Source organism: Podarcis cretensis, assembly GCF_951804945.1.
Source record: "Podarcis cretensis genome assembly, chromosome: 4".
Taxonomy (NCBI): Eukaryota; Metazoa; Chordata; class Lepidosauria; order Squamata; family Lacertidae; genus Podarcis; species Podarcis cretensis.
This window is the reverse complement of record NC_137173.1, coordinates 17,613,448-17,627,255: the sequence shown is the minus strand read 5'-3', so window position 1 is coordinate 17,627,255 and position 13,808 is coordinate 17,613,448. Positions and strand designations below refer to the sequence as shown.

The window sequence follows — 13,808 nt, the reverse complement described above, 5'->3', positions numbered from 1 at the left end:
CAGGTAGTGGTGCAACAAGGGTTGGGGGTGTCAGATCTGCCACCTGAAGCAAATTGCTTCACCCTGCCTCATGCACGCACCAGTCTTAGTTTTTCTGGTGCCACGTAAGCTATGACTTGGCTGCTTATCGAATTTACTAGGGTGTGCTCTCAGTTCTATGACATTGAGTCACCTGGCATCATTGTAATGTCAGGAGACTGGCAGGTGGGTGGCCTGCAGGGACGGAAGCAGCTGGTCAGATCCTGTTCCCTGTTCCCATTTAATCCTGTGATCCCAGCCACGTGCAACCTGTTTTGCAAAGAAATGCAAATATTGGAGAACACCAATAAGCCTTCAGTTTTCAAATAAAACCAACCCTTGGAAGCTGTCCATAGGTGCCAATGCCCTAGGTGCCCGAGCACCCACAAAATTCTCCATGAACAGGATGGGCACCCACAAATTTCAGCACCAGGGCCATGCACCAACCCTGGGCACCCACAGTCACAGTGCCAAGCTGGCACTCCTGAACCTGTCACCATTTGGAGAAGTGGGGGGAGCAAAACACTCTAGAACCCGTTTTGTTGTTGAAGGGCTTCAGTGGGAGTCTGCGGAAGCTTTTTTCCATGGATTCCATGCAGAATCTTCTGCTAAAAGCAGAGAATGAAGGACTTCGGATTTCTAATTTGCATCTACTGCCTGGTGGCATGGCTTTTTCTCAGGGTGGCCCCCGTGACCTTTTGCTGCTGTAGGGAAAATACCATGCCCCACCCCTGATTCGGGCCCCTTTCCTGCCCCTGCTATCAGTCCGCGCTGACACCGGCTCCCTCACTGCAACTGCCATAATGCAGTGACAGCATCACAAGTGCAGTATTAGCAGTGAAGGCAGGGGTGCTCTGGCTGCAGTGATCTGGGCAAAGGCAGTGGGACAACAGGGCAGGTAGTGGTGCAACAAGGGTTGGGGGTGTCAGATCTGCCACCTGAAGCAAATTGCTTCACCCTGCCTCATGCACGCACCAGTCTTAGTTTTTCTGGTGCCACGTAAGCTATGACTTGGCTGCTTATCGAATTTACTAGCGAAAGTATTCGAGGTTAGAACAAACTTTTCCCCATTTGATTTACTTGACTGCCCCTTTACTGCCCCATGTTTGCTCAGAAAACAAACTTTAAAGTAAATTACCCAGATCGTAATGCATAAATCCGGGTAGGTAATTAACAGTCTTATCTCACTCCAAATTACTGATTCCAAAATGAAAGGCAGGTGTGGAACAGTGCAAGTGCAGCCGCAAAGGAAAAATTGTGAACTCCAGAGCACGCACCCAATTGTTAGAATCAGAATTGTAAAGCTGGAAGGGACCCCAAGGTGAAGCATCCCTGACAGACGGCCATACAACCTCTGCCTCAGAACCTTCAAGAACGGAGCATCCACAACCTCCTGAGGGAGACCGCTCCGCTGTCAAACAGCTCTTACTGTCAGAAGGTTGTTCCTGATGTTTAGTTCGAATCTCCTTTCTTGTAACTTGAAGCCATTGGTTCGGATCCTACCCTCCGGAGCAGGAGAGAACAAGTTTGCTCCATCTTCCATGTGACAGCCCTTGAGATATTTACAGATGGCCAGCCCGTATCCTCTCAGCCTCCTGTTTTCCAGGCTAAACATACCCAGCTCCTTCAACTGTTCCTCATATCAATGAACCACTTTTTAAAAAACCAAATGTGCAGCTATTTACTTTTGACACCCCCCTCCACCGTCTATTCTCCATCTAGACCAGGGGTAGGCAACCTAAGGCCCGGGGGCCGGATGCGGCCCAATCGCCCTCTCAATACGGCCTGCGGACACATACCCCCCCCAAAAAAATATAGTCCGGCTCACCACATGGTCTGAGGGATGGTGGACCGGCCCATGGCTGAAAAAGGTTGTTGACCCCTGATCTAGACAACCCAGAGCTATTGTCAGAGTTTAAGCACACAGTCCAGCAAGTGGGGGGAAGTATAGGGTGGGAAACAGGACGTGTGTGGTATGGGTTGTAGAGACAGGGGCTGTGGCTTAAGAATTCCAACAATCAGATAAAGGGACTGAATTGGAAGGATTTCATGTGCAGCAGGAGCAGGCGGGAACATGGCAACAAACCTTTTATTGGCCCACGATGTCCCTTTTAAACCCACCTTTATGAGGCTGTATTTTCGCCCCCCCCCACTCTTCCCGGTGGAGCTCTCTAACCAAAGTCCTTCTCACTTCAGCTTTCTCTCTTCATTGCACACAGTCCTCATTCACGGATTAAATTTAAGGAGCAACAACGAAAGGAATTTATTATAAGTCCAAAAATTGAGGCTGAGAACAGGCTTGCTTTTGATAAGGCAGGGGCAATCAAAAGTTGCCGCCACTGCTGTTGAGCAAAGACGGTGGTGCTTCTCTCAGAAGTGGATGCTTAAATAATGCCACCTTCAAACTTTCTGAAGTCTGGTTGATGAAAAAACCCATCACAGGCCATGTCAGCTCAACGAAACAGTATTCAAGCTGTTTGCATTTGACAGAAGAAAGGGGCGTCAGAGAACGCCCTTCCCACTCACCGGTTGAACAATAACTAAAAAAAAGACTTCCAAACCCATCGCAAATGTTTAAGGAAAAGGAACAAAAATGAGAGAAAGGGAACACACATCTTAATATGCTTCGTTTAACTTATTTTATTGTCACCTTATCAGAAATAGGTCTGCAAATATAAAAATATCTGTTTTCAAATTGGGATCAGGATGACAGCAAATATAAAATTACCTGAGTTACATGCATCAGAAATGCATTTTTTAAAAAAAAATACAGGACCATATAAATTTGTCTCTCAGTTGGTCCAGATAACTGAGATGCCTCACTTGATTTTTTAAAATATTTTTTTAAAAGAACCACTCCCATACTACTTTAAGACATACACGTCAGAAATAAACAAGAGGTCTTCCGAGCAGGTCATTTTGCAAGCAAGTCAGAACAGAAAGAAATAAGGTTTAGTATGTGTTTTACACAAGGACGCCGTACAGCAGAACTCTATGCAGCTAATTATAATCACTTATAATTGCATCTCCTGATGTTGCATGGAATATATACTGATTTCAGCAAATGGGATCTGTACACATAAGCAGACTTCCCTCAGGTGCCAATGTATATTAGAATGCACTTTTCAACATGAATGCTAGGATGAAGCACTGAGTATACATTGCCATCCAACTTCCTAATGGCAGATAACCATGACTAAATACCACCTTCTTTATAGGTGAATGGCTGGCAAAGTCAACAACAACACATCACATTGCAACACTTTGTTTTAGCTCTGGCTTATCTATCCTTAATTCAATGTGCCAGCTCCTTGATGAGGCAGCAGGGTGGGGGAATCTTCCAAATTCTTAAGAGACTGCACCAAATGCTTAGCCACTGGGATTTTGCCTCTCTTTAACCACTTAGAAAATTGGTCTGTAGCTGGTGAAATTCTTACACCTGATGCAAAAGGTACTCCCTCGTGACCTGATTGCATCTCTGGAGAAAATTATACCGGTAGGCCTTTTTAAATCCCATTGATTTCAGTGGAAAGAGATTTAAGCTTTTCCTATTGGAACCAAGCAACTTCCAAGTGATGCATTGAAGTTGGACTTAGCACAAGGTGGTGAAGCAACACTTTATATTCTATCTAAATAAATTATGTCTTTGGTCTGCTATTATTAAAACATAGCCCAAGTCTAATAGGTAGCAATATCGTTTTCATTTCCTTCTGTAAAGGTAAAGGGACCCCTGACCATTAGGTTCAGTCGTGACCGACTCTTGGGTTGCGGCGCTCATCTCGCTTTATTGGCCAAGGGAGCCGGTGTACAGCTTCCGGGTCATGTGGCCAGCATGACTAAGCTGCTTCTGGCGAACCAGAGCAGCGCACGGAAACACCGTTTACCTTCCCGCCGGAGCGATACCTATTTATCTACTTGCACTTTGATGTGCTTTCGAACTGCTAGGTTGGCAGGAGCAGGGACTGAGCAACGGGAGCTCACCCCGTTGTGGGGATTCGAACCGCCGACCTTCTGATCGGCAAGCCCTAGGCTCTGTGGTTTAGACCACAGCGCCACCTACATCCCTTCTGTACAAACCACAAAAAAATATCATTCAAAACTGTTCATCTTCTGATAAGGACAGGGGTCAGCAAACTTTTTCAGCAGGGGGCCGGTCCACTGTCCCTCAGACCTTGTGGGGGGCCGGACTATATTTATAGTTTATACAGGATTCTAAAGTAGAATCCAGCAACCAGAAAAAAAGCCCATGCTTCTGAGTCTGGTCACATTTACAATTACTAGCTATCAAGCTTATTGAGAAGGGAAAAGTAAACACACATCTTCAGTTTCTGCTGAAACTGGCAGAAAAGAAGTATTTTGTTTTTATGGGGAGTCTGTTGGTCAAGAGGTGGCAATTCTTCACTCGGCCTCTGGCTCCCTGCCTTTAAAAACAAATATATATTCATACTTTTTTATCTTCTCAGCCCCACAGAACAATGCCCCTAAAAATCCACATTCTCCATTTGCAGATAGGCAAAGTTCATCATGAATATATATTGGGAACTTTCCTGACTTGCATAGCACCTGTCAATCACGGTATTTTGAGTTTTGCAGATTAATCATTGCACAATACAGGCTCATGATACTAAAATAAAAATTAAAAAAGTTCTGATGAAGTCACAGATCAAGTCAAATTTTCCCCTCTTATGAGAACATGGGGAAAATTACACAAATGCCTGTAAACAAACACAAAACTCCCAGCTCAGGCGCCGAAGACATTTTAAATCGTTTCTTCCTGTTTTGGCTCTCTTCATTTTTCTCTCTGGGCACAGCTAGTTATTTTTAGTGAAAGAAATACTTTATACTCTAAAGGGCTGGCAGTTTGTTTGTCCTGACACCCATACCTTTTTGTGTGCTTGTGCGTGTGTCTGTGCAATTCTTGCCTGCTGGGATTTCTCTGAGGGTTCACAGAGAAAGGCTTCGTTTAGGCTTATTGCTATTAAAACCATCTTTAGGAGTGTGATTCAAGTTTTAACACCTAGGAAAAAAGTTGCCAACACAGATTTGTCTCTCTGTGTGTAATAACCACAGCAGCTCAAACACGAATCCATGAAAACACAAACGAAGCTACCAAGTCAGATAGCTGGTTAATCTACCAGTAATTCATTATTGTCAACATATACTGTCAACATATATTGCCAATATATACTGTCAATCACTGCCTTCCTGCTCCTTTCTAAAACTGGAGATATATCATGGATTGAACCTGAGATGTTCTGCATGTGAAGTATGTGTTCAGTCACTGAGCTATGCGCTCCTCTCTCCATACCTGCAGAGCACGGCTGGGCTCCGCCACCGAACTAAATATGAAGACAGCTTGACTTGTAAACCAGCAGATCTACTTTGAAAGCACCCTTCCTTTCAGTACGCCATGTACCTTGTGCTCTCAAGGTCTTTGCGGTAGGAAGAAACAGCTCCACAAATTTGCAGAAGAAGGCACGCTGTGGTGCAATACACTTCTCCAATTTCAGAGCATATATATATATATATATATATAATGGATGAACATAGAAACATGAATTTGGCACTTAATATTTTAAAATTCAAAACATAGCCCTCCAAAAACTTGGGAATGGGGGGGGGGGGGCTGGGGAAGGCTGAGGGCTCAGCCAGTGTTTGATTCACAGGTATCGGAAAGTTGAAAAGGCAGGTGAGATTTCTGTATTATGATGTCTGTCTTCACCATAAGAGTGTGCCTGAACACACACATACCATGTCGGCATATTGTAGAAGATCGGTAGTAGTGGATAAGCTGGTCCCCACCCCACCCCACCCCATAAACTTGTCCACTGTTGTTGAATTTCTCTCTCACAAGCTTCTAAGGAATCCGAATTCCCAGGAACACAAGATAAAAACAAATGCTATTGAGCCTGGATAGCTGTTGGTTAGACTGTGGTGCTGATAACACCAAAGTTGCAGGTTCGATCCCCATATAGGACAGCTGCATATTCCTGCATTGCAGGGGGCCATAGGCTCCCCATTCCAGGTTGAGGTAAGCCTTAAGTACAGTGGAGGCCATCAATCCGAAAGAGCTATCATGGCGGGAAAGGATGGTTACAGAAACAAATATTTAAGTCCTCAGCACAGTGTGCTTGGTCTGTGCAGCATCTATGGATTCAGCTACGGAAGACCACGATGGGATGGATTTAGGTGAACATTGGTTCTGAAGCAGCACTGGGTCTATCAGCACCCAATGATGCGATTTAATTTAGCTGCACTTATAAGACCATCTTTGAAAACCCATGTCAAGGTAAGTTCACATATTTCAATGTCCTGAATCTGCAATTACCATTTGGTAACAGATAAGATAGTATCACTGGTCTTCTGTTATGCAATCATTTACCTGCAGTGCATACATGGTGAGATGACATTCTGACATTACCGGGGAATTTAGTCACGATGGTTAGGCTCATGGAACCATCAATCAGCGACCGACCATCGTGGGTCACGGTGAAATGGAAAAACTTAAAAATATGGGCAGAGCCTGGAGCTGGCAAGTCACCATCCCAAACTGGCTGGCCGTGCTCAAAATCAGGCATCATGCCACAAGTCCACTTGTGAGAAGTCACCACCTCAAAAACACCCTGCAAAATCACTGTTGAGCTACATGTTTGGCAAAATTATTTGGCAGAGTCCTGGGGCTATTAGTTTTGCAATTCAGGTGTGTGTGTCTAGATAGAGGAATTGCATTTATGGATAACTATAATTAAACAATTATACAGTAGTACATCAGCAAGAACTAAAGTGCAAGCTTTCAAATTACATACAGAATCATTAAAATGCTGTTCTCCTATCTAGACCCAACATCCTTTCCGACTCTCCATGAGGCAAGCAACCCAAACTTGCAAATTTGCCTTTAGACAAAACTCCAAGGATTTCCCTTTTTTTTGGTGTAGACCTGTCACCCCAGGCCCTTCACCCGTCACATAATCCCCTTAATTACACCAAGAAGAAACCCCAGCTAACCCCACACGGGGTCAACTCTCAAACCAGTTGGCTAGATTCTGAATGGTCTTGGGTTGCTTGCCTGCAGCCCTGACGGCGTTGCAAACCCTGCAGCCATGTTCCACCCAGAAGAACATCATTTGCACGTCGTACTGCTTCCTCCAGGCAAAATACCTCCGGTACAGGCTCTGGTTTTTATCTAGGAATTTCAGGTAAAGGGCCAGTTGCCTGGGACTGGAAAAGTCGTCAATATGGATGAAAGAATCGGGGGGAATGAAAAGCTCGTAGTTGGACCTCGCGGGGCCAAGCACGATGGGCACTGCCCAGGATGTGAAGGCGTTCCTCCAGAGCTTCTCAGTGATGTAGTCTGGATGCTGGGAGTTCTCAAAGGCCAAGTAGAACTTGTACTCGGAGACCGTCTTGACCACACTGTTGTTCTTCAGCTTCAGGCCGTGGGCGCCGTAGATGTCGATGGGGAGGTGGTCCTTCAGCTGGTGGTAGTAGCGGACGCGGGCCTGCTCTTCGTTCCAGTTGCTGATGACCCAGGCCACCAGCTTGGTCTTCCTGGGCATGGAGAGGTGTGGGGCAGGTGTCTGCCTGCGGCGGAGATACCCATAGGGCACGAAGACGTCCGAGTCCACCTTGTAGGACATGGTCCAGTTGAAGATGCCCGCCAGGTCCCGGAGGCCTCGGGTATGCGAGGGTGACTCCATGTTCATCCACACCCAGCGCTGCCCAGGGGGCCTAACCCGGGGCAGGTTCTTGAGGCCACTGCTCATGAGGTTCCTGTGGTGGAAGACGACAGCCTGCGCCTCCAGCTGGCGCTCCCGGTCGGTGGTGAGGTTGCAATCGCGGATGCCGAAGCGGCGCTCGCAGCCGTCCAAGGGCAGGTTGTGCCCGAAGGGCACCCACCACATGAGGACGGTCACCGCCTCGTCGCCCCCGTCCTTGCCGCGGCCCCACACGGGCGGCGGGTCCCGCAGGCTGCTGGCGGCGTACAAGGCCAGCACGGTGCAGCAGGACAGCCCGGCCGCCAGCAGACGCCGCTTCAGCCCCGGCGCCCCGGGGCAGGAGAAGCCGTGGCACAGCCAGGGCGCAAGGCGCGCAAGCGGGCCTTGCGGCCGGCACAACAAGCCCGGCTCCGGGGGATCCATCGCGGGCCGCCGCCGACCGAGGGAATGAAGAAAGCGCCGAGGGCGCATCGTGGTCCTTTGGCGGCCTTTGCCACCGCCTCCTGCCCGGCCCCGCCTGCCAGGGCGCCGAGTGGCGCATCCCGATGGGTCCCGGGTTGCAGGCCCGCCTTCCCCAGAGGGGGCCACGGCTCTCCGGCCTCCTCCAAGCCCTGCTTCTAAGCGGAAGGGGGGCCGCTCCAAGGATCCGAACTCCTTGGAGAGCCGCCGGACACGACCCGGTTGCTCCTCGTCCCTTTGTTTGTCTGTGTGTTTGTATATGCCGATTTCCTTGGGGCGCGCAGAGATTCAGCCGCAGCAGCTTTCCCCTCCGCCAGCACCGCGGGTGAAGGGATGGCAGGGCTGCACCTGTTGGATTTCTGCCTGCTGTAAGAGGTGGAAGGAGGTGTGGGCCCGCGCAATCGGATGGCTTCTGCTGTGCCGTTGCTCTCTGCCTGCTCGGAGATGCAGTGATTTAGTTGGGAGCTGGAACGGCTTTAGTTGGAGTTGGAACCGCGAGGGAGGGAAATGCCCAAAGCTTTAACAGCGCACTCCCAAGCAGAGCGTACTTAGAAGTTAGCCTCTGGTTGAGTTAACCTGCTGCGGTGTTGCAACCCGAGGCACGGAGAGGTGCGACGCAGGTTGTGATCACGATGCAAGAACGAAATGCAATCTGCACATGGGAAACGGGTAAAAGGCGGATCCAGCTGATTTTAAACGGATCCTCATGAATTCATATGATTTTTTTCATTCAAATTAAATAAAACTGCCATGATACTGTAGAACGTGTCTTAGTCTGTGGGCAGCATCAAAAAAATCATGCACCCACTGTTTCGTGGGGCCGCGCAATGGCGCAAAAACATGGTTAAAAAACACGGATCCTCATGGATCCTCATGATTTTTACACTAGATCAGCCCGAAGTCAGATCAAACATCATGGCCATGGGCACAGCATGCACCACAAAAATCACGGATCCACGGCTTCCTGGCGACACCATGGCCCTAAAATGTGGTTTTGAAGCATGGATCCTCATGGATCCTCACGCTTTATGCATTGGTCCACCCCAAACGCACCATCAAATTACATATCATGCCAATGGGCATAAACTGCACCACAAAAATCTAGGATCCACGGCTTCCTGGCCATATCATGGTCCAAAAATGTGGTTCTGAAGCACGGGTCCTCATGGATCCTCACACTTTTTGCATTGGACCAACCCTAACTCGCTGTCAAATCACACATCATGCCAGGGGCACAGCCTGCACCACAAAAAACTCGGATCCATGGCTTCCTGGTCATAAAGGTACAAGCACTGCTTGTTGGACAAGGACAGTATTAGCCTTCACTTTGTCCTGGCAAATTGGACTGAACTGAGGAGGCAGGCTAACTTTTCAAAGAAAAACGAGAAATTCCTTGCTAGAGAGAAAGGAGGGGGGGGGATGGGACTTGTTGTGCCCCTTCCTTTGCCTTCTCCCACCAACCCTGTGATCACTGTGTTTCTGTGTTTGTTTGTGTGTGTGTGTGTGCGTGCGCGCACACACACACACATTCAACCTCAATAAAGCCAGGCAGTCCCCAATCAATAAAATGCTGACTGGCCACCTGCCTCAGTGAGTGGGTGCTTGGAGCTCACAGTATCACACACACTAAGCAGACGAAACTGCTATATCAGGCAAAAAGAAAGGAACAAACCCTCTTGCACCCAGCAAGCTGGAACATTAGGACCATGTGTTCTGGCTTGCTGCACGTCAGCAACTCACGGAAGATGAACATCATTGACCATGAGCTGAAAACACGCAACACTGACATTGCTGCTCTACAGGGGACAAGACTTGCTTCGAATGGCAGCCTCAGAGAGAACTACACCCTTTGTGGCAAGGAGGGCATCCTGAAGATTCACAGCATAAGATTTGCCGCGAGGGACTCCCTTCTGTCTGTGATAGAACTGCCAGCTGAGGGCTCAGAATGCTTGCCTTCTCTCCATCTCTCAACTACCTCCATTCTGGTTAACATATTGAGTACACTGTGTGTGCTCTGATATGCAGATCAAGAACAAGTTCTGCAAGGAACTAGACCAGCATGTCAGGAGCCTTCTGGGTAGTGGTGCCTGCACTGTGGAACACCTTCCCAGCAGATGTCAAAGAAATAAGCAACTCTCTCACTTTTAGAAGACATCTGAAGGCAGCCCTGTCTGAAGTTTTATTCTGTTTTTAGTGTTCTGCTGGGAGCTGCCCAGAGTGGCAGGGGTATTGATACGGAAGGAAGGGGGGGCACCTTTCCTCACCTCCTCCTCTTTGAAAGGGGGCCCGAGGCGATGACCTCGACGGCGCCCAGCTCCTGAAACCTCACACTGTTGCACAAGCACCACACTATACCCCTTAACTTTATAAAATTATATTCTTCCCTCCTATACACGGGCGAAATAAGCCCTTTCTTCTTAAGCCTAACTCTCGCCCTATTTCTAATAGGAGTAGACCGTTTCGTACTGTTTTCTCCATTGACTAAAATGGCTGTGCCTCAGCCAATCAAGAGCATGCATTCCCTTGCAGGAGCTAGCTCAGAGAGTTCTTGCTGTTGATTAGCAGTTTCCAAGTGCACAGCGGAATGATGAGGAATACGTGCCAACATGCTCTATATTGCTTTATTTACATTTCAAAGCTGGTAGATTACAGAAATGCATCTTTACTCTGCCGGAGCAGAAAAAGCATCCTCTCTCCTCTGAAGCACGGAGAAAATCACACTGAGAGAACAGTGAAAAACAGGAAACCAGTGTACGTCACATCCAGCCTCCCCTTTCCCGTGGGAAACACAACAGCAATGCTGTCTGTGGAATGTAAACATTGTCTTGTGACAAGCCTTTCGCTGCACAGTGAAGAGAGCAGAAACCAACATCCTCCCCCTTTCTGTGAACACCACTGGGCAGCGTGTTCGTACAATATCAGTACAAACCCAACTTCTGCACATAGGTACAGTGTTGATCCCTTGATATAATCTTGGACAATACATCAGCAGGAATTTCATTACCTGGCACATAGGACACCGTTACGAGTCCCTTCTGAATACGTTCCCTAGCATGTTGCAACTTCAATTGCAAGTGCTTCGTGCTTTGCTTACAACCTTCAGAATTCAGCAAAGCCAAACATGCTTTGTTGTCCTGGTAAACCTGGATTGGACATTTGACAGGAATTTTCATGTCTTTGCACAATTGTAACAACCATTCACAATCTTTGAGTGAATAAGACAGTGCATTCAGCTCAGCTTCACAAGTACTTAAGCTAACTGTTGTTTGCTTCTTGCATGACCAATCAAATAGACCCTGATTGTACATATAGCAAACTCCAGACGTACTTTTCCTGTCTGTGGTGTCACTTCCAAAACTTGCATCTGCAAATATCTCAAGACCACCAGACTTCTGATTGTTAAATCTCAGTCTGTAATGCATAGTGCCTTTCAAATACCGCGCTATGCGTTTCAGAGCTTTCCAATCCTTAACAGTAGGATTGTTGACTTGTCTGCTTAGCAAATTACAGCTAACAGCAATGTCTGGTCTTGAACATCTGGCAATGAAGTTTAGCTTGCCTAGCACACTTCTGTACAGTGTAGTGTCAGAAAATGCTTCTTCAGTGTCATCTACCTGATAACCTGTTGTCATCGGTGTGTCTACAGGGTTAGCATCCATCAGGTTTAGTTTGCCTAACACATCAGCAATTTTCCGTGACTGGTGTACTAGAATGTTACCATCTTGATCTCTCTCTATTTCCAGAGATAGGTAGTTGTTTACCTCACCAAGATCTTTCATGTCAAAGTGCTCTTTCAGTTGAGCTAGGGCGTTATTGTACATTGTGACATCATCCCAAAAGAATAAAAGATCATCAACATAAAACAAGCAATACAGTTTCTTTTGCCCCTCCTCTTTGACAAATACACATGGATCAGCTTTCCCTTGCTTAAAACCTAGAGAAAACAATACTTCAGTGAGTTTTGTGTGCCAACACCGTGCACTTTGTTTGAGACCATAAAGGGACTTTTTCAGAGCACAAACAAATCCCTGTTTTACCTGTACGCCATCAGGTGGAAGCATATAAAGTGATTCATTTAGAGATCCGTACAGAAAAGCTGTATTCACATCATGGTGACTAATGTGTAGATTCTCCTCTGCAGCTAGTTTGAGCATAAGCCTAATGCTCTCATACCTCACTGTGGGTGAGTAGGTCTCGTGATAGTCTTCACCTGGTACCTGTGCAAAACCTCTGGCTACCAATCTGGCTTTGTGTCTGACTATCTTGCCATTTTGATTAGTCTTCGCTTTGAAGACCCATTTGTTTCCAAGCAGTTTCATTCCTGGAACTACTGGAACAAGTTCCCATGTTTTGTTCCTTTCCAAGGAATCAAGCTCAGCCTTCATGGCATTTAACCATGGTTCAGCTTCCTTTGAATCCAAATCCTGGATTTCTTGGAAACTTGAAGGTTCAAATACCTTCTTGGAGCTTTTAACAGCTGTTACTGCTATTTTGGCAAACTCATCAGCAAATCTCTTTGGAGGTCTGCCTTTTGTGGCTCTTTGTGACCTGCGAATTAGCCTTAAGTCTTCAACACTCTCCTCTTCCTTCTTGGGAGAAAAGCGACCTATTGTGAACAATGGTTCCTCCAATTCTTGTTCAGAGCTTTCAGAGGGTCGCATAGAGGCTTTCGCACTCTTGAAATCCTCTGAATCACCTGATTCAGTTTCAGACTCAGAATCAGAACTTTCATCAGTGGGTGTGGGTTGCTGTGGTTGCTTTTGACTATCCTCAGTCTCATCACTGTCATCAGGATAACATTGGAAAATTCCCACATTCTCCCCCCACTTGGCATTGTACTCAACACTTCTTGTGAGCTTAATTGTCTTAGAGTCAGTCATCCTTATTCTGTAAGAACCTTTCTCATAACCTAGAAAGATACCATGCAAACCACGCTTGTCTAACTTGGAGTTTTGTGGTGAGTGAACCCACATGTCAGAACCAAAAATTCTCATGTGTTTGATGTATGGTTTCTTGCGAAACATCTTCTCATAGGGGGTACAACCAATCGCTGAAGATAACCTGCGATTATAACTGTAAGTGAAACATGAGAGAGCTTCGGCCCAATAACTCTCTGGAAGATTTGCATCATGCAGCAAGGTTTTTAACCCTTGAAGCAATGTTTGATTTGCTCGTTCTGCAAGTCCATTCTGCCATGGCGAGCGAGGACTAGACAAATCGTGTTGAATTCCTTTCTCAGTCAGAAAAGCTTCAAACTGCTGAGAAGTGAATTCTCCTCCGCGATCACTGAAAAGAATTTTTATCTTCTTACCATGCACATTTTCCAACCAAGCACAGAATTCCTTGAACCTAGGAAAAGCCTCTGATTTCTGCTTGAGATTGTACACATGAATATACCTGGAAAATGCATCAATGAAAACCATGAAGTACCTATTTCCACCCAAAGAGGGCGCTAGTGGTCCAACCAAATCAGCATGAACAATTTGGTATCGTTCTGTAGCTTGCCTACTAGACACCTTACCTTTCGCAGCCATTTTCACCTTGTTTGCTGCGCATGCCTTGCACTTCATGTGGTACCTGCAGGGTTTAATAATCATACCTTCAACCAAGGCAGGC

General features: G+C 46.9%; 1 protein-coding gene across 1 annotated transcript; it reads right to left on the bottom strand.

Annotated features, from left to right (window-relative positions):
• Positions 1–3,370: 3,370 nt before the first annotated feature.
• On the bottom strand, positions 3,371–8,732 carry FUT4 (fucosyltransferase 4). Its single transcript, XM_079973195.1, has one exon. It carries the CDS (start codon positions 8,202–8,204, stop codon positions 7,035–7,037), a length of 1,170 nt encoding a protein of 389 aa, XP_079829321.1. The 5' UTR covers positions 8,205–8,732; the 3' UTR covers positions 3,371–7,034.
• Positions 8,733–13,808: the final 5,076 nt, after the last annotated feature.